General features: G+C 41.9%; 2 protein-coding genes across 4 annotated transcripts; one reads left to right on the top strand and one right to left on the bottom strand.

The window, feature by feature from the left end:
• The first annotated feature begins 271 nt into the window (after nt 1-271).
• LOC123508128 (intraflagellar transport protein 20 homolog) lies at nt 272-8,423 on the top strand. Of its 2 annotated transcripts, XM_045261633.1 has the most exons (5): nt 272-616; nt 1,036-1,192; nt 1,382-1,536; nt 1,711-1,838; nt 2,068-8,423. In XM_045261633.1, exons 2-4 carry the CDS (start codon nt 1,066-1,068, stop codon nt 1,825-1,827), a joined length of 399 nt encoding a protein of 132 aa, XP_045117568.1. In that variant the 5' UTR covers nt 272-616; nt 1,036-1,065; the 3' UTR covers nt 1,828-1,838; nt 2,068-8,423. The 2 variants fall into 2 exon arrangements, with proteins under 2 accessions (XP_045117568.1, XP_045117567.1); XM_045261632.1 differs by having other exon boundaries at nt 1,711-8,423.
• On the bottom strand, nt 2,818-27,357 carry LOC123508116 (endoribonuclease Dcr-1-like). 2 transcript variants are annotated; one of them, XM_045261603.1, is made up of 23 exons: nt 27,269-27,357; nt 23,152-23,258; nt 21,255-21,430; nt 20,738-20,903; nt 20,246-20,371; nt 19,779-19,936; nt 19,000-19,244; nt 18,206-18,332; nt 16,054-18,073; nt 15,677-15,807; nt 15,480-15,566; nt 15,186-15,330; nt 14,885-15,027; nt 14,455-14,596; nt 13,870-14,091; nt 13,494-13,673; nt 12,885-13,098; nt 12,556-12,725; nt 12,169-12,359; nt 11,779-12,020; nt 9,540-11,642; nt 9,136-9,356; nt 2,818-8,997 (listed from the first exon to the last, which is right to left on the bottom strand). In XM_045261603.1, exons 2-23 carry the CDS (start codon nt 23,152-23,154, stop codon nt 8,587-8,589), a joined length of 7,623 nt encoding a protein of 2,540 aa, XP_045117538.1. In that variant the 5' UTR covers nt 23,155-23,258; nt 27,269-27,357; the 3' UTR covers nt 2,818-8,586. The 2 variants fall into 2 exon arrangements, with proteins under 2 accessions (XP_045117538.1, XP_045117537.1); XM_045261602.1 differs by lacking the exons at nt 23,152-23,258; nt 27,269-27,357 and adding an exon at nt 22,243-22,367.
• Nucleotides 27,358-27,968: the final 611 nt, after the last annotated feature.

Genomic DNA, 27,968 nt, shown 5'->3' with positions numbered 1-27,968 from the left:
AGATCCTTGACTCCCCCATCACCGATAAATAAAACTTATGTCTTGAATAAGATGTAAAACTGTAGGTCTTTCTTTTTCATTGGTACAATTCTCACTTTACCTACATCAGTGTATAAATATTCTTATAATTCTGATATCTGCGCATATATACATCACAGGGTACTTATATACAAAAACATTATATAAAAGAAAAATAAATCTAAATTGGATGTACACCTCTTCACAAGGGTACTAACAAGGCAAAAACTGGATATACTATAGTTTCGTACTTGATTGCATACATTCCAAAGGCCATATTACACGGGCGCGTTTTCCGCAAGTGACAGGAAAAAGTGCGATTGAATCAGTTGATTTGTGTGGTGGCAGCACAGCACATTGTCGTTTACCACCCTCATAGAACCTGAGGTTGTGGCACCCATGGTATTCTGAGAAATACTTCACCTAACTTAGCAAATCCCGACGAAAATTAGAATAACAAGTAATCACCACAGGGCAGAACTGACGTGGGTCGTACGTCAACGTGTGACAGTGGGACGTGCGACTGTGGCACCACACTCAATTTCCTAACGAGGCCAAGAGAAGACAAGACTCGCTTCACATCCATCAAATACACGAGGCATGATAAAGATTCTCTAAATCGTCACAAGACTATACACTTCCTCCTTTAGTTTAATACCATATTTTATAAGTGTCGAAGTTACTACAAATAAGACAGTAAAGTAGACATTCTTCTCCAAATCCATCAAGTTTTCATTGGGAACAAGAATACTAGCCAAAAGAAACATTCACTTGCTTACAAAACTGTTTTCTAGTTCAACATTGCTCAAACACCCATTTTCTGAAACACTGCCTACACCCCCACCACTTTCGAATGTATCTTATTGAGGCTATATAGGTTTTTAAGTCATTGTAATTGTAGTAACAGATTAACAAGTTTTCTATATTATCAATGGGAGAAAATTTCTTAAGAACACGCCAAAACATCTCTAAAACCTCGTGGTGAGAAAGTAAATACAGGTCAGTGTTCTCCCACAGGTCAAGACTGTGACCATACAGTTAAGCAGGATGGCAGACGAGTCCCTGGCAGCAGCAGGTCTGTACATTGATGAGTTGAACAAGATCCGTGTGTTGGAGCCAGAGGTGGCACAGCAGACTGCTGAACTCAAGGATGAGTGTAAAGAGTTTGTAGACAGTAAGAGCTCCTCTTCTTTCTCATTAGGTGTATCAGCATCCATCCTGTTCTGTATACCTATACATGAAAATAAAAGAAATGGCATTATTAAAGATGAAGATACATACTTCTGCTTTTGCATTTAAAAAAAATTGAGCAAAATACCATTATGGTTTCTTTTACATGCTAGATTAATTTCCTTTCTTTCAGAAATTAGGGAATTTCATGAACGGGCAGACCACTTCATTCAAGTTGCTGACACAATGAGTGAAGCTGTTGAATCAGAGAAAATGAGAGCAATTGGTGCCAGAAACTTAATCAAAAGCATGAGCAAGCAGCGAGAGGCCAAGGAACAGCAGCTTCTGGTGTGTCATTGTGTAAATTTAAGTAAATATTTATTATGATACAAAAAATCTAATGACTTCTTTTTGTTGGAACACTAGTATGTAGTGGGAAGTTTTCTTCAAGCATTGATTGTAAAAATCTTGTGTGTTCAGGCACACATTAAATATCTTATCCTTATATTTTTCCTTGTGCAGGCACTGATAGGAGAGAAAAAACTGGAGCTAGAGCGTCTGCGTGTGCAATATGAGTCACTCCGTCGCACAGAAGCTGATCAACTAGAATTCATAGAGCAGTTTGTTTTAAGAAAATAAATTATGTGTTTGTAAGACTTGGGTGTTGTTACAGATACGTACTATGTACATATAGCTTACATCATCTCATCTCCACATCTTTTATCCAGATTGGATATAAATTCATGAATATTTTTTTGCTTAGATCACTTCTGTGTTTAGATTGTTTATTTATGTTTATATATGAAAAAAAAAAACATTTTTATGGTGTGTTGTTGTAGCTGTTTTGGTTGGTTTTGCTAATTGTACATGTCTCTTCAGGACTGCATAAACTGCTGCCTATGAAAGTCCAGTCTTCTCCTGTGGCCTCGCTGCACAAGGCTTTCTTCTTTCTCTCATCCCTATTCTGTCCAAGGGTCTAATACAAGAGTTAACCAATATTATCAACTCTGGAACTTCCTACCTGCTTCTGTACTTCCATCTTCCTACAACTTAACTTCTTTTAAGAGAGAGGTGTCAAGACATGTCCCAGGCTTCTGACCAATTTTTTTTTTTATCTTTTATGAAGACTGCAATTCCAGTGGGCCTTTGTTTATTTTTTATTATTTTTTTGTGCCCTTGGCAGTTTTCCATCTTACATAAAAAAAAAAAAAAGTCTTCACTGACAACTGATTATGGACACTTCTTCACAGAGCTCACTACAGGAGTCTTCATTTGCACTTCATGGCTCTCTCTCTCATTCTCTCTTGTTCAATAGTCTGGTTTTAGTTCTTGTTCATCCATTTACTCTGCTGCTATTAGAATTAATCAAGTAAAACTAAAGTGCTGTCCAATAAAGAAAATACACTACATATACTCATACATAGACACCAACTTAATTTATGATTGTATCCATATATATATATATATATATATATATATATATATATATATATATATATATATATATATATATATATATATATATATATATATATATATATATATATATATATATATATATATATATATATATATATATATATATTTTGTTTTGTTTTACATGATGGTGTGAGAAATTAAAATTTGTCCGTTATGTCAAGTTTTATTTTGTGCCAGGATTAAAACTTACATATGCTGTGACATAAATAAAGACTAAACAAAACTTGGTGCATAAGTCCCTTTCAGGTGTGACTTGATTAGTTATGGCTGACAAGTCATGTTGAGCAGATTTATGAAATTGAATTACTCCTCATAAGACAAGACAGATTCAACCTACATACAGAATTTGTGATCAAGTGGCATTCTGCATGAAAAATGCTCTGTTCCTGCAAATACAAATGTGTGCAACCAAATTGAAGCTTCAAGGACATTCCAACTTAACTTTATCTTATTGACTTATATTCATAATGCATGTGTACATACAAGTCAGTAAAATTAAAAGGTAATTTCTCTGAATTTTTCATGCAGAGATCATGATGTAAATCTCAAACTCGTTACAACCATCGTATGGTAATTGGTAACAAAGCTGGCAGTCTTTGTAAACTTATGGGATAATTAAATCAGGTTTCTGATACATTCAAGCTAATGTTTGCCAACTCATAATTAGAATCTGTTGCTAATGTTTGCCAACTCATAATTAGAATCTGTTTTAGGCTATTAACAAAACGATTACATGATGACATGGTGCACTCCAATATGCAATGAATACACACTCAAAACTTACTTTTTTTTTATTTAATCAAAATATTAATTGTACCCAAATAACTATTGGGAAACACTGCCACACAAGAAAAAACTAAATTTGCACCAAAAGGGACAAGAGGTGTGGAACTCAAAAAATCTTAAGTTGAAGTGGCACAAAATTGATCAAATCTGTAGCCATGTTCTGAAATAATTAGGGATTTTAATTCAATCTGTGTTGCTCATTTTGTATAATTGGAACCAATTAATCTTATCTGAGAGATCTTAAATGTACTATATTTTGAATTATAAACGTGAATTTGTCATTAATTCCAATAAAATGCTTACTAATCCATCAATAGATAAATGTCTGAGTGAGCCTCTATCAAGCAGGTGCCACTTGTCAACAGTGAGGTTTCTAGCTATAAATTACATGGATGTTTTTCTTACAAAGTTGAAGCCTTAGTCTACAAAATATGAAAAACACATCAGCACACTGAGATCACTTAACATTAACACACATGACCCCTAATGCTGACAACACTGAAGCTAAACTGAAGCCGAGTTTTGAAGCCAAGTCTCCCTACCACAGAGGTATGCTGGAAAAGCTCTGTTTCCTCTGATGGCATGGATGCCAGGCTTCATCTCCTTGTCAGTCAGTGCTCCTTGTTACCTCACTGAGGAGAGACACTACACAATTTCTCAACTTGACTTGCTAACTAGACATCTGCTTCAATTACAAATGCCAAGATATCCCAGCACCAAGAGAGAGAGGGTGACATCCTCAGCGTGGCATCTTCCATATGTCTATAGCTAAGCAAAGCTAATTTTTTTCACAAACTTACAAAAGTCACTTATTATTAAATGGATGAGCACCAGTGCAGGAAATGATCACATGAGAGGCTGCTAGCTGCGAATGCCTCCCATGCAGTAAGCAGGGAGGCACTCACACCTAGCTCAAACATCCTGCAATGGCACTGGTAAAAATGGCTTACCTAACTTCACCTTGTACCTATCTAAGCCCTTGTTCACAACACAACTTGGATCATATTTTGACTAGGAGAATTCATATCCAAAGATCCAAGTTTACAGACAACATCCACATTCATCCAGAAAACTTGGCCAATCCACTGAATTTTACAAGCATGCATGGCAAACTGCAGAACAAAATTTATACAATTAACAGGCAACCCTAACATACACATGCCTTTCAATTTTCCCTTTGCAGTTCTTTTTTTAGTAAACTTGGTCATTTATGGATGGCACATGCACAAAATGAGTAAAAGTAAGGGTTTCCTTACCACTTGTGTCATGATTCAGGGTCTTACAAAATTACTCCTATACAAAACATAAAACTGACCTAAAAATGCTTCATCTATCACTTTCAATAAAATACATGTCCCTCAAAGTATTTTGATAAAAACTGCATTTTAATAACAAATAGTGTGAGAGAGATGAACAGTAAACTCCCAATTGCCAGTTTATTTATATAATAGATAACTTTCACCAAATATTCATGGTGATAAGCTATGGACAAAACAATTAACCTTTTACGACACTTTTTGTTGCAAATTATTTTGTACTCTGAAGATATAGTTAAGATGTATATCATGTACGGTGAGCATCACACAAACATGATTGTCAACAGACTGCTGATGTTGAACACATTATGAGGAGTGAACATTTCAGTACACAAACACTTTCTTAGCAATGAAAAAAAGCTACTTTCATTTAAGACATTAAACTCAATCTGTTCAGTGTAAAACTTCATAATTTAACGAATAAAGCTGTGTACTACTTACTTCAATAATCTAAAACTGATTTACACATATGTCACTATCAATAAACAAGTTTTGTATGCTCAATATTAACCATATTCCACCATTGTAGTAGTGCGTCTTAAAACAACAATTAGCAGGTTGCTGAGGCAATTAAAAGTTAGTGAATGAGCAGCAAGTAGAACCATGCAAGCAATACCAAGGTGGTGCCATGACTTACACAGAAGGCACTGAGGAGCACCAAGGTGATCAAGTCTATGAAGGTCATGCACAGCTTTCATGATGGCAGTTTTTCCACCAGCTGTTGACTGCTTACATGTAGGCAACCAGCTGCTGATTGTGTACATGTAAGCAACCAGCTGTTGAATATTTAGAGGTAGGCAATCAGCTGCTAAATGTCTCATTCCCTTGCTTGTTATAAAGGTATTCCAATATCATCAATATTTACACCTTCTTATGACCCATATATCTGATAACCTGGATGAATGCTCTTTCCTTCTATCATAATGCACAATAGATAAATAAAATTTATAAATCAATTAAATGTCTGGAATGCTTGGGCTAATTTCTCATTGCTTCCTCAAAATCTGGTGATTTTGGGCAACACTCACAGCTAAATGGTTCTTGAAGAGATCTGGCTGATCCTTATTAAGCAGCACTTCATGTGCTTATATTATTATATACCATGACACTGAATACCTTTGTAAAAACAAACACCTCTATCAGCCTTCTTATCACAAATGGAGAATGTGAACAAAACTTCTCTTCATCGTCCACATTTATCAGCAGACACAATGAAGAAAATATTATTATAGTTTTTCTTTTTCAATTTGAAAGTTACACAGAGAGCAGAGATCTGTCATAGTCATATCATTGCAAGCAGTGTGCAATGCACAGCACTGCCAGCACAGATGCTGAACATTGCCCTAATAAACATGGGCAGGTTTAGACAATTCTTTTTATATCCTCATTTCTGAGCTGAAAACAGGAATTGATATTATCTTTTAACACATTTGAAGGCTCAAAGGTTCACACTGGCCAACCTATTTCAGTGGCACTGGCACTGTTCTGGCATCTTAAACTTTACCTTCAGCAACTGTCACTTGTATGGTAACGTTGTTGTGGTTGTAAACTATCTCCTTTGTTTCAGTGTGAGATAACACTTTGATATTCTTCTATTGCACATCAGCTTATTATGATGAGAATACACAATCAAGTATTTCCCAGATTCTTATAACAAATACATTCTGAAAACTGAGAGTTTACTGTTTTTTCCTTAAAAAGTCAGTCATCATAAGCATATTTTGAGGTAGCATGAAGCTATAAAGAAATAAAGTTGACATGATAATTAAAGAAAAAGGGCTGCTGAGCAAAACATTCTTTAGTATACCTGTAAGACACAAGAATCATTGCAATCCTATGTTCTGCTTTTAGTAGATGCCACCCAAATTGCTACATGCATAAAAAAATAATAATGAAAAAAACAAACAAACAAACAAACAAACAATAATAATAATAATAAAAAAAGTGCATAGCAAGTAAAAAACACTTTCAGTTAAGTGAGTAGTGCAATGGGGATAATGAGTGAATAGAGACTTTTTCAGCTGCACCCAATGTCAAGGTTGGGACAGACAACTTAAGAATCCAGTCCAACATACTACATGCATACACATTTCCCTTAATCAAACAACAAAACAGTAGTAGTAGTGAAGAAAACAAAGTAGGTATGAATACTTAAGTGATACTCAGGTAAAACTACTTCCTGGTCAACATATGGTGCCATAAATCTCATTAGTACTTAAAACAACAACCACTGAATACCATCTCCCTGCATGTTGTAATGATTCATACACTCACTTACATAATCAGCTTGTAAGATACAGACTAAAGCAGAGGTAGATGACCACTAGATCCATGACAACACAGACCTCAAGGGTGGAGCACAGGTGGAGGATGAGAGGATGCAGCAAGGAGAGTGGAGTTCAGTACCCAAGTGTTAGCTGCAGCTTAGGACACCACATGTTTCCAATGCTAAATATGAATAACTCCAGGTATATGCAGTACAAGGTGTCCCGTGCCAGAGGGTGCATCACAGCCTAGAGTCTCAAAGGTCAAAGCTCCTTTTCTTGATGACTTTGTCTGTGAGCTCCCTCAAACATGGGCCACCTCAATTATAATCTAAACCATGGCAGTTTTTGTTGCTTACTATGAAACAACTTAAAATTTAGGCTGTATATATTAACTTAATATTTATGGTTAGCTTGTGATACTTAATTAAACTGATTTTAATTTAACAATAAACAGTTTTGCACATAAAATACCAAGCAGTATGTCAATACTAAAACATCAGACTTAAATTTGAACTTAAGTGTCAGGTAAATCATCACAGCAAAATGGCGGCACAGGTGTGATAGTGGGTCAGGAGGGGTGCAAGGTGCCACACAGCTGACATACCTCCTGATGGAGCTTCAAACCTACAGTGACAACAGGTTCTGTGCTGATTACCTCCAGCTTCCACCCATTCAATCCTGCCTCCTTCAATTATCACCAGTCTTAGTGATTCGAGGGAGGATGGACACTCCCATCTCATCCCTCCAGGAAGTTACAACAAAGTACTACAGTTATTCCTGGTATTAGTGTGGCCCACTACACCATTGTCCATGTTAAGTAAATAGAACATTTCTGGGTTTTGCTGTGGGCTAAGATGGTTTTATCTAGATAGTCATTAATGCACCAAGGACATGGCTGTGGGTTGGTGTGCCTCAGCCTAAATGTTCTGAAAATTGGTTCTGCTTTTGTACCCACACAAAGAAGCAAATAATGAAAAACTGAGGCATAATATAAATGATTAAGCAAATTACAATTGCACTTTACTGTGGCACTGTTTGCACATCCTGTGCAGAATCCTCACCAGCACGTTATGCTTTTTGTACTCTTTGGATATTCATACATTGACTCAATGTGATATAGAATCTGTTACCTACAACTAATACTGAATACTAATCCAATTAAAATATTTAAAGTCATGATAAAACAAAAAAATATATATAAACAATAAGAAAACAACAATATCATGACCACTGCCACATTTCCCAGCAATTCTGCAAATACAAATTCTACACACACACACACACACACACACACACACACACACACACACACACACACACACACACACACACACACACACACACACACACACACACACACACACACACACACACACACACACACACACACACACACACACACACACACACACACACACATTTCCTTATAAAGATATAAAAAGCTAATGGTAGTGTTGGTATTCACTAAGCTTTGAGTCACTGGAAACAGTATCAAACACTGGGCTGCCACATTAAGCAACTTTTGAACTTCATTAGGAAGGTTCCTTCCTTCACATGCCTTGGTTGGCCATCATCTGCAGCTTCTTGAGGTGGCGCAGAGCACGCTTGGCCGCCGTAGACTTGGCAATGCGGTAGTTGCGTCCCACACCTGAGAACGACCCCTTCCCAAAAATCTCCACAGACACTCTTACCTTACCATCCACCAGGCGCTCTGGCTTTCCAAACTTGGCCGTCTCGGGCTCCATTTCCAACAGTTCTCTGATGGGCGACTTGGGAACCACGCCGCTAAACTGCTCTATCTCCCGGCACATCATGGTATAGTAGACTGACCACACAGCATCCAGGGAGCCCCCAGAGTCAAGAAAGATGGCCCCAGCCACACTTTCAAACACATCTCCAAGAGCTTTTGGCACCTCAATGTCTTCTGCTGCCTCACACTCATCTTCCTCCATGAAGTAGTACTGCAATGACACCACCAATGTCATGATAACTGATATAACATAGTCTGCAATAATGTAGGATTTAGCATATCATTAGGCCAGTAACACATATCCGACTGGCTCTGTAGTTAAATAAGTGTTAATTCAAAAGTTCAATACCTCCTCATTGATCTTGTGACCATTTTCTTCCTGCATCTTGACAAAGTCCCTCACAACACGGTCCAGACCAGGAGAAAAGTGTCTGAAGTACTTATGGAAGTCATACTTGACAGCAAGCGAGGCAAAGATGGTGTTGTTAACCAGCGCAGATCTCAGGTCAGTCAAGGCCCCAGGAGAGTGCTGCCTCTTGTCCTCATACAAGTGGCGGGTTATCAGATAATCTGCACCATTACAAAAATGTTAAACAAAAAAATTCTACCTTATCTTTAAATCTAATCCCCTTTTCTTCTTAAAAGTAAAATAAATAACTAAATAAATAAATACAATTATAAACAGTACTTACATATGTCTCACTCTTCCCAAGCCAATCCTAGACAACAATGTTTTCCTGAGATGTCACTCACCTAACACAGCATCTCCAAGGAATTCCAGGCGCTGGTAACAGTCAGTGAGGCGGTTCCTGTAGTAAGAGGCATGAGTGAAAGCCTGAAGCAAGTAGGACCGGTCTCGGAAAGTATAGCCAATCTTTTCCTCAAACACCATGTAGCCACTGAGGAGAAGATCCAGCTGCAGGTCTGTGGCAGAGATGGGGCACTGGTGGAGAGGTGACTGTGGAGGCTCAAGGTGACCGTAGGTGATCTGAGGTGCTGAGATGGCAGAATCTTCTTGCTCCTGGTACTTGCAAGGCAACACTTTTATGCCGAGCCAAGACATGAAAAGCAGAGCACCACGAGGCCCACAAGTGGTGAGGTATGCCCCAATCAAAGCCTCAACACAATCAGCAATACTCTTGTCCGGGATGCTGTGTTGAGTTAGTAAATTGTAGGGGATAAAAATGGGCAGGTCATGAGGGTTTTGTGTAGCCATCAAGTCACTGGTCACCTGTTCTGACTTGCTGCGCTTTATCTGCTCAGAGCGCTCCTGCACCAACCGGCGGATCTCATCACTGGCCAGGTCATGCAGTCCCGGCAGATCTGCCATGTTCCAGTGGCCTGCAGGAACGCCGGAGTCAATCAGTGCTTCCTCCAGCTCTCGGGGAACAAAGTAGCCAGGAGGCAGCCAGTTGTCATGTGGCTCAAACTTTGTGGCCACCATGCATTCTCCTAAACCCTTGCGTTTCCCAAGGCGGTAAAGGTTCAAGTTGCTGACCTGCTTGGAGCGCAGGTAGCTCAGCTTGCCTTCGTGACGAAGAGGATAAGTGCAGTACAGGAAAGTAGTGATGGCATACTTGAGGAAGGAGTCTCCAATGGTCTCCAGACGCTCCAGATTAACGCCGTCGTTAGCATTGGACATGGTGAGTGCCTGGAGGATAACACTGGGCGGTGGTCCTGGGTGATGCAAGAGGTCTGGCTGGTAGTCAAAGCTAAAGGATAACTCGTCAGGGGAGTTCCTCCACGGAGGAACCTCAGCACCTTTGTCAAACTCTGTGAGAGAGAGTGTTTCAGTGCGGTTCACAATCGCAGTTTTAGGTGAGGTAGATTGTTGAGCATTATCACAGCACTTTGAAGATAGCATTTCACAGCCTTGTATTGTAGCTTTTCCCACAGTTACACTCTCCTTCTCTATAGATGCAGTAGCGTTTTGTTCTACAGCCAGCCTTCGGTGTGCCTTCTCCACCACCAAAGGGGTACTTTCAGAAAGATAGGTAGGTCCTAGCAACAAGTCCTGCTGCTTTTCTTCCAGTAATTGCTGAAACTCCTCCTCTTTGGCCAGACACACCTCTTTTTCTTCCTGGGGCCACCACAGATCCACCTCCTCATCAGATGAAGCATCATCTATGGCCGTATTGGCCCGTCGCTTGGTGGCCTCCTCTTCCCACAGCTTGTCAGCCTGGCTCTTGTCATCATCATCCATGTCCGAGGAAACGTCAGATTCGCAGCCTTCCAGGTCATCTGCCAAACCCTCAAAGTCACCATAGCCACCATAGGCATCATAGGATCCATATCCACCATAATTGCCCCCATAGCCTGTCCCTCCTGAGCCTCCAAACATATCCCATCCATCAATCTCAAAGTTGGAAGGTGAACCGACGCGGAAGATTTCTCCTCCCCCGGCACTGCTCTTGGAGGAGGAACCTTTGGTGCGGCGTTCTGTCAGGCCAGTGCCCCAGTCAGCCCCAAGCTCTCCCTCTACTTCATCATCTCCCCCAGTGCAGCCATCCAACAGTGTCAGGTTGTCTGGCAGAGCAACATTAGGATCGAAGGTATCAATCTCAAACTCATCAGATCCATTAAGGTCATCTTCAGTGAAGGGTGGAGATGGAGGATCCACTGCCATGTCGTTGGACCACGTGCCTATCTCCATGTCAGAGCCGCTGCGGGCTGGCTTCTTCTTGGGAGACGGGGACTCTACTGATTCAACTGGCTCTGTTTTCTTGGATGTCTTCTGTGAAGTAGTGTTGGTGTCCTTGGTCTTTGGGTCTACTTCAGGTGTTTCCTGGTTGCTTTGGCTTTTCTTCAGCACATCAGCCAAGCTCCAACCAAAATCCAAGGGTGGCCATGAAAAGCCTGAAAGGCAAACCCAAATGTCACAAATTTAGTATCAAAACATCTCTATGAATTTAGCCATATTATCACAGACAGATGGAATAATCAATATGACAATGAAACAAAGGATATTCAAGAAATACATGTCTGAACTGACCAGGATCAAGTGTCTGCAGACCCAGACCAACTTCTTGAGCCACACAGATCCTGAGCTGGTCTGCCAAGAGAAGAGCATTGATGCGGTACAGAATGGTGGGCAGGCACACAGCCTTACGCCACAGGGAGGCTGGGAATGGGTGAATGGTGCACAGTTCAGGTACCAGGATCTGCTTCTGTTGTAAATTTTCCCGTTTGGCTCTCTTGGTTTCCTCTGAGGTAGTTGGCAGAGCAACTCCTTTCCTGTGACCAATGCATGAAAAATTAATAAGATATCAAAAGAAGAACTGATCTATCCAACATAATGAAGAGTTATAGCAAGACTAGTGGTACGTAACAGTCAGCTGTGATGTACCATCACAAACTACAGATTGTTGGGTTCACAGTATACCTGTTAACATGTCTTGGGGTGAGCAAGTTGAGGCGACCTGAGGTGTGGTCAACATCCAATAATGGCTGACTCAGATTGCAGATCTGCAAGCCATACTTGGTGAGGTAATACTTCTCAAAGGTCTCAAATCCAGCATCAGGAAAGTCGCTTTGTGGGTTAAGGTGAGTGCAGATCTCAGCCACATAGAAGTACTGCAAGGAATAATGATCCATAAAACATTTTGCAACACAATACAGGCAAATCTACTATCTAATTTTCTTGGGATATCTTGTGAGTCTTCTCCACAGATCCAACACTTGTATCACAACTCTTCCCCTTAAAAATTATATCTTGTGCTGTTTTAAGATCTAATAATTGACATGATAGAACCAATGTTTCTTTTCTTACCTGAGGCTGGTCCTGGTTCCTGTACCACGGCATCACCACAGCATCCTCGTACAAGCTGTGCTGGAAATGAAACTTCTGGCGAGCCTCCTCCAGGGGCGGTACAGGCCTTGGATCACCCTCCGCCTGGATCTTCCTCACAAATTCCCAATCAATGCTATCTGTGTCCTCAGCTGAAAGAGATGAGATTGCTTTACATAGGATAAGGATGGTAATGCATAAGAAATGTTTGGTTTATTAAGTTATGGGAGAAATAATGCATTGTGGAGTGACAAAGTATATGATCATTGGTGTGGGATAAGAACACCAGAGGATAGAGCAGCACAGCTTACATTTGTTGAGTGGCACGATATAGAATGCTGTCTTGGCATTAGTTGGGTCAAATTTGATGGGATATTTCTCCAATCGCAGAACATGAGTAAAGGAGAACTTGTGGAAGTACTGCAGGGCTGCTAGCTGGTCCTGGGTGAAGTTTTCTCTAGTGCCTACCTCCTCCACCTGCACCATCACCTCTCCAGATCGTGTGAAGACTGGAAACCCACTCACCTGAGGAATCATCAATCAATGTCACGTAAACAATTATATAACACTGTTTTTGTTTTAATCAACATCACTTCTTCCTTGTTGAAAATACACTACATTGCTATTCTTGTAATGTTCTACCTACTTCTATCTATGCAATTCATTTAAAATTTATCCACAATTAACCCCTTGAGTACAATGACATGTTTCCATATTCATTCTGATTATTATCTGGTGATTTCATACAGCTTCAGAAACTCATGTGGGAGGATTAAAATAGCAGACCGTGGCCATTAATATTCCAACCTCCATAGACCCTTCCTAATGTCAATAAAATGGTTTAATCGTATACAAATCTCAAGGTAAAAATGTCCTAGTACTGAAGGGGTTAAGTTAGACCATTTAATCAAACTAGTCACCTGAGGAATGGGCTTAGTGGTCACAATCCCAAAAGAACGCGATGACTTTTCAGGGCGATAAATCTTACGGCCCCGAGTGTTTTGTTCGTCAGGGATGGGGCAGGTGAGCACCATGCCCAGCTTGTACACAAACAGTGGCAGCTCCTCCTTGGGCTGCTCCCCGGTCAGGCAGTTGGCAACCTGAAACCACCACCATGTTTAAATCACAATGCCCTACATTTTTTTCATTCTAGTCACTGAAACTGATGTATGATGATGATGATGATGTTGATGGGAATATTTCTGAGAGAGAGAGAGAGAGAGAGAGAGAGAGAGAGAGAGAGAGAGAGAGAGAGAGAGAGAGAGAGAGAGAGAGAGAGAAGACATCAACAAATACCTTTTTGTAGTAGTACTGTCGGCGCTTGGTAGTGCCGGGGCGGGGCATTCCCTCTGGCACCTGGTCATCAGGGGGTGGGGGGCAAAGGTGGTCATCCAGACGCATGCTCTCCTTGCCCACTGGCTGTAAATGGTCATCCAGCTCACCCACTTCATGCAGCCGCCGACAGCACTCCAACGCCGCCGCCATCTTGGCCAGCGAAACCTTGGGCTGCCACGGACCCTGTTAGAGCAAGGAATGTGCTACTCATTACGATGGTCATGGTGAAAAATGTTGAGTTTCCTGCTTACAACACTTCTCAAATACACAATAGTTTTCCTGATATAAGACACTTTGTACTGGTGTGTTTTGCAACCAGTCACCTGAGTGCTGGAGCAATACAATTTTGTCATGATGAGCAAAGTGTTATGGATATGAGAGGAAGTTTTATAAGAGCATCAGATGAATGGTGCAAAGTGACATGAATGAAGTCATGGAAGAGGTGGATGCTTATCCCTGGCAAAAATGACACAGGAAATCACAAAAACCATCAGAACAGAGGCACAGATATGATATGACTTCGTAACACATGTGGCTCTTCCTGACCTTGATGGTGCCCTTCAGAGGGGAGTTGATGGGCAGCATGATCCTACAGCTGTACAGCACAAGGTCCTCCTCTTGCCTCTCATCCATCGCCCACATGGCAGTGAGGCGTGTGAAGGTGTCACTCGGCAGCTTGGCACAATACCTGGTGGTTGCAATGACAAATTTTAAAAAATAAATAAATGAATAAGTAAATGAATATATAAATGACAAATTAGAAAAAAAAATAAATAAATAAACAAAAACACACACAACATAACCTCAGATATATTTCTCGGTCTCTTCGACTGGCATCCAAAAGCTGTTCCTAACCTCAGTATTATTAAGACTTACACTTCCAGTGATGGAGATATAATGTATTACACTACAAAAGTGCTCCAATTCCTAATCCCTTCAGTCAGACACTGCTGCCACAGCCACGGCAGATACTCACTTGTTGAGAAGACTGATGGAGGAGGCCATGGTGACCGAGGCATTGGCAGGGGTCAGGTAAGGTGCATACGCTGCATTGGCTTCCTCTGCATCCACCTCCTGGTCTGTGCCCACCTCCACGCTGCTGCAGCGACTCACCAATACCTAATATTTCAATCACAAGACTCTCAGTTTTGCCATTACTTAACTGGCATGAGTTGTAATGGGAGTAATCCAGTAATAGTAGTACAAACACTATCCCTCATGTTTGCATGGCTTTTTGTGATGTAGTTATAATGAAGAATATGGACTTCAAGCATTACCTTTTGGAAAGCTGAGTACGTAGCCATGTCTCGCAGGAAAGCCTTCTCCTGAGCTTTGGTTACCAGGTGGAAATAGAAAGTGTCTTGGCCTCTGGCACGACCACAGCTGTGCACATATGAACGATAGTCCAGAGGAGGGTCAAATCTGCAAGGAGAAACAAATCAAAAGCATGCACATGATGCATATTGACTATTTTATTCAATAGTTATTATATTCTATAAATATTCCAACTCATTCTTTTTAGGTCACTCTTTCTTCTCCCAGTGACTCCCTGGCATCAGCCCCTCACTCACCGCAGGACCAAGTTGCACTGTGGCACATCAATCCCTTCCTCCAGCACCCGTGTGGACACCAGAACATTGCACTCGTGATGACGGAACCTGCAAAAGATAAATGTTCGTGACAACAGAACAAGTAATGTATTCAATGGCTGATCCAGGTAATTTTGGCACTTTAGTGAGAAGATTAATAAGAAAAAGCAAAGGAGTACCTTCTCAACACCTCCTCCTGCTTCTTGTGCTCAGCCTCAGCCGCACGAGGGTCATCCTTCACATTCTCCCGAGCCTCCACTGTGTACTGGGGGAAGATCCAGGCAAAGTCTCCTCCAATGTCACTCAGCTCCTGCAGCAGACACCAAGACAACATGGCATAAGTGAGTGGTGGGACTGAGACTGTGCAACCTGATATCTCATACTTAACATGTATTGTCTTTGCATCAACTCCTCTGCTGAATAGGGAAAGGAGTAAAAAATCAAGCAGTCAAAATATGAATAATGAATACCAAAGAATTCTTACATTCTAATCTCATGTCATTTTCTCATGATCACATATGAGAAACTTGATGGCAAGGCCTGGAGCCGCACTCACCTTGAGGAGGCGGTAGATGATCTTGGCAATGTTCCGGTGATGCACAAAGATGAGGCCACACACTGAGTCAGGGTCATCCGGGTTGTGCACCTTGACCTTCTCCTTGACCTCATCACGCCGCTTCCTGCCACCCTTGCCTCCGCCGCCCCCAGGGAGCAGCAGGGCCAGGGTGTCTGCCATGGCTGCGGCCTCAGATGACACGGCCGGCGCCGGAGACACAGTGTTGTCTGCATCTTTGCTGGGCTCACCCGAAGTACTTGTGGCAGTCTGTGGCTTGGCTTCATTGGCCTCAGTAGGGCTTCCAGTGGATTCATTAACTTCAGCAGGGCTTGTGGTGGCTTCATTATCTTTAGAAGTGTCTTTAGGAGCTTCACAGGACTCAGTAGGATCTGTGGTGGCTTCACTGGCCTCATTAGGGTCTGTGGTGGCTTCACTGGCATCATTAGGGTCTGTGGTGGCTTCACTGGCATCATTAGGGTCTGTGGTGGCTTCACTGGCATCATTAGGGTCTGTGGTGGCTTCACTGGCATCATTAGGGTCTGTGGTGGCTTCACTGGCCTCATTATGGTCTGTGGTGGCTTCATTTGCCTCCTTATGGTGTGTGGCGACTCTTGTAGCCTCAGTGTGACCTCTTGTATCCTCAGCAGCCTCACTGTGGGCAGTGGTGACCTCGGAAAGAGTTGCTGGGACGTCAGCCACTTTACTGGCTGGTTGAGAGGTAGTGGAATGAGCACTGGTGAAGGGAACTCTTTCGTCGGGCTGGACTTCCTCATCACACAGATTGCTTTGTACTGAATGTGTCTGCTCCAGGCAGTACTCCTTCTCGCCCTGAACGGAGGATACTGACTCCTTTTGGTTGTTGTGGTTGCTAAGCTTATTGTCAGGACACCCTTCAGAGGTTCTCAAGGATGGCAAGCTCTCTTCACTGCCACTCTGGTATCCATTGCATAGAGGAGCACTTATACTATTGTGTACCTTGGCAGCATCATGCAGGTGGCTTTTGGCACTCGTAGTTCCATTGCTTACATCACAGTTTATAGGATTTTCAAGTTCACAGCCAGTTCTAAATGAGGATTCCCTAAGACTAAGCCTACATAAATCCTCTTCTAAAGTTGATCCATCTCCAGCTTTCTTAGTGACTACAGATTCAGAGATATTGCAACAGTTTTGTGTAACATCTGGATGAATTTGTACTTTGCTTGGCTCTTGACACTCCTCCTCCACCTCTCCGTTGTGGAGACACTCTCCTGCCACACTATGTTGACAGTTGACACTTTTTTCCTTAGAATTCACTCCCTTTTCACTCTTTCCTGAACAGTCACACATATCCAGACTGACATCCTGAGAACTCCATCCATTGGCCTGACATTCTGACACAGCCTTTGGTGCTTCTGTATTTGCACATTTCTTTGACTGCTTGCTGGAGGGCTTGCTAGGGGAGGCCAGGTCCATAATGTTAGGGAGACAGGAATCCTCCTCAAAAGCACAACCATTGCACAAACTCTCCTTATTAACAGTTTTATGAACTATTTGGTCTAACATTTCAATATCAGATTTAGTGCCAATCTCACTTCCTTCATGACTGATTTGTTCTGCATCATTCACACAATTCTTTGCAGTGGAGACCTCCTCCTCCTTGCCAATCTGAGAGGAACCTGAGAGGCAGAGTGAGTCTTCAGGTGTTTTCTTTTCTTTCTCCTCATTATCATCTTGTTCTTTGCAATCTGTGTGGGAATCTTCTGGAGATGCAGCTCCCTCAGTTATAGACAGCACCACAGACACTTCAGAGTGTTCAGGGTCAGCTGTGGCCTCAATAGCAAGAGTCTCTGATCCTTCTACTTGAGTTACTCCCTTCAAGCTCTCGGTGTTTTCTGTCTTGTCTCTTCTCTTACGAGGGTCTACAAAGTTTAGAGGACGAACCTGACGGAGGACTTCAACTAAGCGCAAAACTTTGGGGGTGGAAAACTTCAAGATTTGGTCCAATTCTGAATATTTATCGAATGCTTGTTCCACTACAGCCCTGCAAGTAAACATAGAGAACTCAAGTCAAGAGTATAGCCCAAAATGATCCTTATTAACATCAGGTAAAATGTATTCCAGCTTGAGTAAACAGATGAAATGTATTAGCAAAAAGTGACGTCCAATAACATACCTTATACGAGCCATGACAGTGAAGATCATACACAGCAGGAGGTAGTGACGATCATAGGCAGTCTTCTTCTTCAACTTCTCCACTTCAACTAATGCATACAAAGCTGCTCTGTCAGCACACCACAGCCCTGCAACAAAGCTCACAATTCACTCTTGCAACTCATAACAAGCAACTCAAATAATAAATCTAAACACAATAATGGCCATCACTAAGTTAGATTAACTCGATTAGAATATATGGTATTCAATGTGTGTGTGTGTGTGTGTGTGTGTGTGTGTGTGTGTGTGTGTGTGTGTGTGTGTGTGTGTATAATTCACCTCGGTCGCCTGCTGGTCACCCAGCTAGTCTTCCCCATTACGGAGTGAGCTCAGAGCTCATAGACCGATCTTCGGGTAGGACTGAGACCACATCAACACACAACACACACCGGGAAAGCGAGGCCACAACCCCTCGAGTTACATTCCGTACCTATTTACTGCTAGGTGAACAGGGGCCACACATTAAGAGGCTTGCCCATTTGCCTCGCCGCTTACCGGGACTCGAACCCAGCCCTCTCAATTGTGAGTCGAGTGTGCTAACCACTACACTATGCAGTGTGTGTGTGTGTGTGTGTGTGTGTGTGTGTGTGTGTGTGTGTGTGTGTGTGTGTGTGTGTGTGTGTGTGTGTGTGTGTGTAGGCACATATTGTCTAAGATACCCTCTTTTACAGGGATGCCAGGATATATTAGATAAAGGATAAATAAAGTTTGAAGACAGAACCAGCAACTATGACCCAGGCATCAGCAGTGTCTCACCTAAATTATTGAGCACATCCAGAAAGTCAAGGAGTATCTGTCGGGGCTCAGTGTTGGGATCAGGCAGGCCATCACAGAACTCCTGGTACTCTGGTCCATACACCTCCACCAGGTCATAGCGGTGCTCCCCCAGGAAGTTCATAGCCTGATCCACTAGCTGACGCACCTCTATCTCTACCTCAGACCGCTCTTCTTGGCTTGGGTCCCGACACATCACTATCTTTTCCAAAGGCTTATTTACATATCTGTGGCAAAGGATCAGTGGTGAATTTCTAGCCTATTATCAAAATATTTAATGAATTTGGGTAACAATGTGCTTGAATAAGGTTAATACAAGGATGTATGATTTCTCTTTGGTTATCCAATGTACATACAAGTCGTGTTGTAAGGAATAGAAATGTGAGAATGTCAGGAATGAGTCTGAGCCCAGTAAATGCTGACTGATGGCAGTGTGTGGTACCCAAATAACTTTGCATTGGTAAATAATTCAGAGAAACTGAAAGAGTTAGAGAGGTATCCTTGACTGTGTAGAAAGACAATGTGAGTGAAGAAGATAAAGTTATATATTATGAGATGGGAAGATGCTACGAATATTGATATAAGTAATTTCTAACAAGAGACACTGTAAGGTTACTACATATTGCAGTGGAATAGATAAAAAGATGAAGACTAGCATAAATGGAGCAAGATGGGTGTGTACAGGAGTGAATATCATTGGCATATATTAAAAGCAGATTCTAGAAGAGTCAAACGAGACACAACAGGAGAGGGTCATTTACCGCAGGACAGTGACAATCTCGGAAGCAGTGTCCACCCTGCAAGATGAAGCTTGCTGGATATGGTTAAGGAAGGACTCAAGCTGGGGAGGTGAGCAGGCATGGCTCAGCACCGGGGACGTCATGCCCAGAATACGACATCCACCACAGCTGCTCAGGATCTGCAAAGGTTGTACTTACTTATAGTTATCCAATTAGTATAAGTGAATGTGATATGATCATTACCTCTCTTCTTTATTTGATCCTTTAACTATGAAAATGATGCTTGTGTATAGCAGCAATTTTTCTTTTATAATTTAACTGCTACCAATTCATACAAATTCAAGTAAATTCATGCAGTGTTTCTCCTCATTTGTTTGACACCAATAATCAATACTTCTCGTTACAAATAGATGGCAAAAAGTATTAACAACTAATACAGCCGGTGACACAAACACCACCATCTTTAACTTAGCAGGGAGTTGTGTTACCTTATGTACTGTGGGACAGGTGGCCATGCGGTGGGCGTCAGTAATGACCAGAAGATTGAGCATGTCCAATGGGAGGACGTCAGCCATCATGCCACGCTCCAGCACCTCAATGGTCATGATCAGCACCTGCACCCAACACAACACCCTCACATTAAAACACAAACACACATACATATAGACAAACACCCTCATTTCAATATAAATGCTACATACATATGAATGACACTGGCCTAGGACAACAAAGTGTGAATAAAGCCCATTGAGGCTACTAAACACTGAAAAGGGAAAAAATTAATCACCCTAAATTGGATGATAAAAGTGTCCTGAAACCTTCATTTCAAAAGAACTTGAGGCATAGAAAGCAGGAAATACAGAAGCATACATAGAAATATTGAGTTTACCAGAAAAAGATTAATGATTGAGAATACTGATCATACATAAAAACTTTGGTTGTGTACATTCTATCACTTTATTTTGTGCAGCAGCCCTCACCTGAGCCTCCCTGAAGGACTGGCCCCACCGAGAGGCTGGCCAGTTGTCCACCTGGTCCAGGGCGGTGTAGGTGGTGACGGCGAGGTTTGTGTTTTGCTGGATGGCCTCCCCTACCCGCACCAGCCCCGGCCCAGACCAGCCAGTGATGAGTGTGCGCTGCCTCCCACTGACCAATGCACAGTAAAGAAAGCAAGTCAAGATAAAACATTAAAATGCAGCAAAAAAAAGTGATACAATAAATGTGAATATAAGACAAAACATGAGAGAGAGAGAGAGAGAGAGAGAGAGAGAGAGAGAGAGAGAGAGAGAGAGAGAGAGAGAGAGAGAGAGAGAGAGAGAGAGAGAGAGAGAGAGAGAGAGAGAGATGCAAAAACAGTACTATCAATCACATTAACATAATATAATGCTTATGTCATATGCCGTCACACACACTAGAGGCCAAGCAGAGAGGAATGACAATGAACACTAGACAAGTGGTGTATGACGTGGCGTGGATAGGCGATGGATGGAGGCTGACCTGCGTGTGAGGTGCGCCATTTCCCGCGTGACCATTGTGATGAGGAAGGTGCGGGTGGAGCGGGAGGCCAGGACGGTCATGGTGTTCTCCCGCAGGCAGGCGTCCACCAGCTCCACCTGGTACTCCCGCTGGGTGAAGATGGTGGAGTGCACATTCTCCGGCTGTACCCGGTTCATCTGCAAGAAAGGAGCAAAGAGGAAATTATCTCTATGAACCTCACATGAGTTTGCAGCTTGATATGTGCCTTGCTTACTTATTTATTAGTAATAGTGACAGTTGTAGTGGTATAGTATATGGGTGTCGATTGCTTCAAAATAGTAGAATGACATGAGAGAGAGAGGAGGAGCATAGCCATGAAAAGTGGGAGGGACAAAGCATACTATATACCCTTCAGTCTGAAAAGTGGGGGGACATGTTTCCCACAATTGATGCCCATGAGGCCAGAGCAAACACAGTATTGTACAATGCCTCAAAAGCTCAATTCTTCCGTCTATCAACTCAACAGAACCATCCACACAGCTATTCTTCAGTGACACTGAACTGCCCTCCTCTTCTACAACGAACATCTTCAGTCTGTCCTTAACTTATAATCTAAACAGGAAACTTCACATCTCATCTCCAGCCAAAAATCTCTGCAAGTTTTTCTTTGTTTAACCATTATTGTTGTAATACAAGTGTGGTCTGGTAACATCACACAATCATTTCCATTGCTAGTCTCTTCCCTGAATCTGATGGCAAACCCTTAGTTAACTTATCCTGGAGATCATCATCAGCTGTAAGTATTTGGGATGGAAGGAAGAGACAGAACAGTGGAATCTACAGCAACTGGTCAATAAATGTTTAACCTCAATCTTACCATCTTAAGTTTACTTGGGTCGATTAAAAGAAGTGACAGAGAAAACTTTAGTACATTAAGTGCTGATCTGCAATATTGTCCAACCAGTAATCCTTCAAGGCACACAAAATGATGTATAAGACTAAGAAATACCTTGCGTTTACGCCTCATAACTGTTTGGATGGGGCAGAGCGAGGCAGGACAACCTTCAGGGAGGAGATGGGAAGAGACACACTAACACTCTCACACACACACACATACACACACCTGATATCCACCTGTGTGTGTGCTGATACCTCATGTCACTTGATCACATGCAGATGGGAAGCCAGAGTGGTAATGGTAGTAGGGATGTCACAATTATTCCCACTCCTTACACCACTCACCACAAAATATAAGGTAGCTCAGAAACAACCTTCATTTCTCTATATTTTCCTGGTGTGCCATAAACAGCTTCATTTGTATTTAAAGCAAGGAACCACAATCTTAGCATAACTGGCAATACTGCTGATGGTCCTAATGAAACATGATACCCTAAATCCTTTACTCCCGCTTTGTTCTGGCACATCAAGAGACAGCTTCACTTGTTCCTTGCTCCCAATGACAGAAACACTATGATGCAAACATTTTATAGGCATGAATATCAAACAAATAAGATGTCATAAAGGAAGTAGCTGGCAACTTGGTAATTTGATCCTTAAGGCTAGCTACACCTGGCTGACTTGTGGCTAGCCATTGACACACACACACACACACACACACACACACACACACACACACACACACACACTCTCTCTCTCTCTCTCTCTCTCTCTCTCTCTCTCTCTCTCTCTCTCTGCATCTGAATCAAATGTAATGTGCACTTTGTAGATTTCTTTTAGCAGAAAAGATGAAAATGACAACCAGCCTCACTTTTCATTACCATAAGAGCAATGAGCACACATCACTACTGTCCCATTACTGTTTCTCTGGCTCTGTGGTACATGATGCCTGTGTATGTATAATGGGGGGGGGAGAGATGGGGGGGGTGCTGGTGGAGGCTCAGCAAGCAGGACCACTCACCATGATGAACCGTTTGCTTGGTGGTCAGCACTGGTCACTGAGATGAATGCGACATGTTTTGCTGTGTTTTGTTGCTGTTGTATTTTACAGCATCCTGGCTGACTCCACTGAAAAGAGAAAAACAACAATACTGAACATTGCTGCTTCAAATGCATGACAAACTCCAATATAATTCCTTCCTAGTGAAGTTGATTACACTCATACATTCAACTGAGGAAATAATAATAATAATAATAATAATAATAATAATAATAATAATAATAATAATAATAATAATAATAATAATAATAATAATAATAATAATAATAACAATAATAATTATAACAATAATAATAATAATAATAATAATCTGATCTGTTTTGTGTGTGTGTGTGTGGGGGGGGGGGATGGAGAGGCAGATATGAAATAGGAATGAGAAAGGTGGTTCAATTTACAAGTCATGATTTCTGGCCTACGATATATACCAGTTAAAATTCTTTGTGTTGACATGACACTTTAGCTAGAAATAAAAATAAAAAAGCTGCTTCATCAAGTGGGAAGCCGTCTGTACAGGTAGTTAACAAGATCGGAAGAGCAGTTAGCAAGAAAAATAAGAGGTAGAAAATAGTAAAAGATGAAACACTGCAATGACAAGAAAGAGGCTGAAGAGACAGACGGTGGCATAGTGGATAAGGTGGTGGAGGTGATGGGATTGAGCAGACATCCATGTATAGGTTCGAATCCCATCACGTACCAGCTTGAAACTTTGTCATTTGTCGAGTAGTTCAAAGTTACCTACATGTCACCATGATACCCAGGTTCTAAGTGGAGGTGTAATTGCCTTATACCAAAGATGTGCTTGGGTAGTGATATGGGCCCTCATATGGATATGGATATGCGCCGCTAATGGGTGGAAGCTGGACAACGTTTCCTATACTCTTCAAGTAGACCTACAGGCGCTGTAAGTTATGACATAAAAAAAAGTTGGCTAAAGGAGAGGAAATGATAAAACGAAATGGTTTAAATTCCACCCTGTCTAAAAGAGTGATATGAGTGGAACATACTCTATGGACAAATAAGGCCCCTGTACAGAGTTAATTTGGACAGGAGATGGGCGAGATATACTGAGAGAGGTGATTCAGAATGCCAAACTTTAAAGATGTTTTAGCTAGAGATGATATGTGAAGTTTCCAGTTTAGATTATAAGCAAAGAACAAACTGAGAATGTTCAGTGTAGGAGAGAGGAGATTTTTAGGTGTAAAGGGCAAGGAGGAGGAGACAGTTGTCTGGAAGATTGAGTCGAGTTGATATATGGAGGAATTGAGTATTTGAGGCACTGAATACTACTAAGTTAGCTTTGCCCCAATCAGACACTCGTTCATATTCAGAAACACCTTGCTCTCTCACCACGATAGTTTTCCGAGGCCACAGAGACAACTAGCCGGGTTTTCAAGACAGTTTCACCTTATAATAACCAAGAAATCTTACCAGTCAATCACAAAACTAGAAAAATAACCTTAAAAACAGGAACATCTTCAACTAAAGCCTTTGGGAAGAAGTGATGGTGAGAGAGCAAAGCATTTAAGAATAAAGGACATTATAGAAATTAGAGGTCAAGCATTCTGATGGTTGGATGGAAAACATACAACAATATCAGCTTAGTCACAAAGGCAAATTATTCTTAGTGATCCTATAAAGATTGAAAACTGTAATACTAAATGGATGAAGGGACACAAAAGGCAAGAAGTCACATACTGAACAATGAGATGCTACATACACTGATCTGACCACCCCACAGCCACTGACAGATTCACAATAACCTGACCACCCACAGCCTTCCCTTCACCCTCCACACAGACACACACCATGACCTGACCACTCTAAAGCCTTCCTGCAGCTCCAGACAGACACACAGTTGCTTTTAAACGCCAATTTGATACTTGTCTGGGTGATGTTCTCTATGAGTTTGTGTGAAGGACTTCTAGTAGTTTTGATGAAACCACATTAGCCAACCATTGTGCCATACCTCTAGTTGTCTTCACCTGCAGTCCTGGTTGGAGGTTTCATCTGCTTCTACATAGGGCTCTAGGCCTCATCTAGGTTAAGAACACACCATGAAGGAAAGGATTTAGGAGTAGTGATAGACAGGACTATGAAATTTTCAAAGCAATGTTTAGAAGCAAGAAATAGGGCAAATAGGATCCTGGGTTTTATAAATAGAAATGTTAGTTATAAAAGTAGTGGTGGAAGTGGTGCGTATCTTATATAATTCCTATGTTAGGCCCCATTTAGAGTATTGCATACAGGTCTGGTCACCCCACTATAGGCAGGATATCAACATGTTAGAAGCAGTTCAGAGAAGAGCAACTAGTATGATACCAGCTTTGAAGCACCTGGAGTATAGAGATAGATTAAAGGAATTAAACATGTTTTCATTTGAGAGAAGATGTATAAGAGGGGATATGATAGAGTTATTTAAAATGTTCTCAGATACAAACTACATAGATGTGAGATCTTTCTTTACCTTAGAGGAGGGAAGTAGGACTAGAAATCATGGCAGGAAGATTAGAAAGCAAGGCTGCAGGTTAGATATAAGAAAATATTTCTTTAGTCATAGGGTGGTAGACTTCTGGAATGCATTGCCAGAGACGGTTGTAAATAGCACTAGTTTGACAATGTTTAAAAACAGATTAGATAAGCACTTAAATTTATTAGATTTATAATTATGTATAGCGCTGCATGATAGTTTTTATAAGAATTTACTATAGTTAAACAAGACATGATCCCCATGTATGGGGACCACAAATTGTAGAGGATTTCGCTGCAGGACTTACCCCTGTTAATGGGCCAAATATTTAGAATTAGTATATAATGTATTGTGTACTTGTAAGTGTATCTTTAAGTACTGATGACGAGGTCGCTGTGTGACTGATACAGGATAACCTAGATGGGCCCTGGTGGCCCTTTGTTATCCTATTATTTATGTTATGACCTGACCACCCATAGCCTCCCCAGCAGCTCCAAATATACACAAGACGACTTGACCCCCATAGCCTTCCTTTTACGTCTATCATGCGACCTGACCACACCACAGCCTTTCCAGCACCTTCAAACGGACACACAGCATGACCTGACCACCCCAAAGCTTTCCTTTTATGCCTACCAAGTGACCTGACCACCCCAAGGCCTTCCCAGCAGCCCCAGATAGACACAGCATGACTTGACCACTCCACAGCCCTCCCAGCAGCCCTCAGACAGGCACACGATGACCTGACCACCCCAAAGCTTTCCTTTTATGCCTACCAAGTGACCTGACCACCCCACAGCCTTCCCAGCAGCCCCAGATAGACACAGCATGACTTGACCACTCCACAGCCCTCCCAGCAGCCCTCAGACAGGCACACGATGACCTGACCACCCCACAGTCTTCTCTTTAGGCCTACCCAGTGACCTGACCACCCCCACAGCCTTCCCAGCAGCCCCAGATCGACACAGCATGACTTGACCACGCCACAACTTTCCCAGCAGCCCTCAGACAGACACACGATGACCTGACCATCCCCACAGTATTCCTTCTAGGCCTACCCAGTGACCTGACCACCTCTACAGCCTTCCCAGCAGCCCCAGATCGACACAACATGACTTGACCACGCCACAACCTTCCCAGCAGCCCTCAGACAGACACACGATAATCTGACCACCCCCAGTATTCCTTTTAGGCCTACCCAGTGACCTGACCACCTCAACAGCCTTCCCAGCAGCCCCAGATAGACACAGCATGACTTGACCACTCCACAACCTTCCCAGCAGCCCTCAGACAGACACACGATGACCTGACCACCCATACCCTTCCTTTTAGGCCTACCCAGTGACCTGACCCCCTAAGCCTCCGTGCTAGCGACTACCCCGTGAGATTAGAAGACTGACTACCGACATACAGCCTCGTATTACTTCTATTATTTGGATCACAGAAGGGCGAGGGAAGAAGTCGAGGTCAGTGACATCCCTCCATTTTAACCTCTTCCCGCTCTCTCTCCAAGGTTCATTATGGGTTATCTATTACTTCAAAGGGGAGTAAATTAATGTGTGTTGAAGGCAATGTTGATTTTTGGGGTGTAAAGGGTAAAGGAAGACTCACATTAGCGGGAATACAGCAGATCTTTGGGCCAAGCAGCGCCTCCTCCTCTCTCTCTCCTTCTCTCTCTCTCTTACATCCGGGTTGAGTAGTAATGATTATTTTCTCTCTTCCTACTTAATTTTTTCTCCAGTATTGGTTGTGATAAATTATTTAGTGGGTTTTATTCATAGGTTTTGATTTTTGGGTGTCCGTTTGTTATTTCATTACTTTTCTGTTGGGTTCAGATTTTTTTTTTTTTTTTTTTTCGGGGGAAGGTTGGGAATGGATGGTTTAAAATGTGTGGTTTGTGCGTGTGTGTGTTACTCTATGTAGGTTTGTGAGTCTTTTCTTTTTTATGTAAATGGGTGGTTTGATGTGTGTGTGTGTGTGTGTGTGAGAGAGAGAGAGTGTATTTACCTAGTTGTAGTTTTACAGGGCCTGGGCTTTATGCTCGTGTGGTCCCGTCTCCATATCTACACTTATCCAATTTTTCTTTAAAGCTATGTTCAGTGTGTGTGTGTGTGTGTGTGTTTAATAGGATTTTTTTTTTCTTTCTCTCTCTGTGTGGAAATAGATGTTTTTAAAATGTGTGATCTATAGTTGTTTTATAGTTGGTTTTTTTTTTTTTCTTTTTTAGAAGGCATGATATCTCTCTCTCTCTCTCTCTCTCTCTCTGTACATCATGTCCATTGTCCTAAATAGTGAAATAAAACTCTATACC

This window comes from Portunus trituberculatus, chromosome 24 (genome assembly GCF_017591435.1).
Source record: "Portunus trituberculatus isolate SZX2019 chromosome 24, ASM1759143v1, whole genome shotgun sequence".
In the NCBI taxonomy this organism is placed as follows: Eukaryota; Metazoa; Arthropoda; class Malacostraca; order Decapoda; family Portunidae; genus Portunus; species Portunus trituberculatus.
Note: the sequence above shows the minus strand (reverse complement) of the source record. Positions and strands in the feature narration are given on the sequence as shown.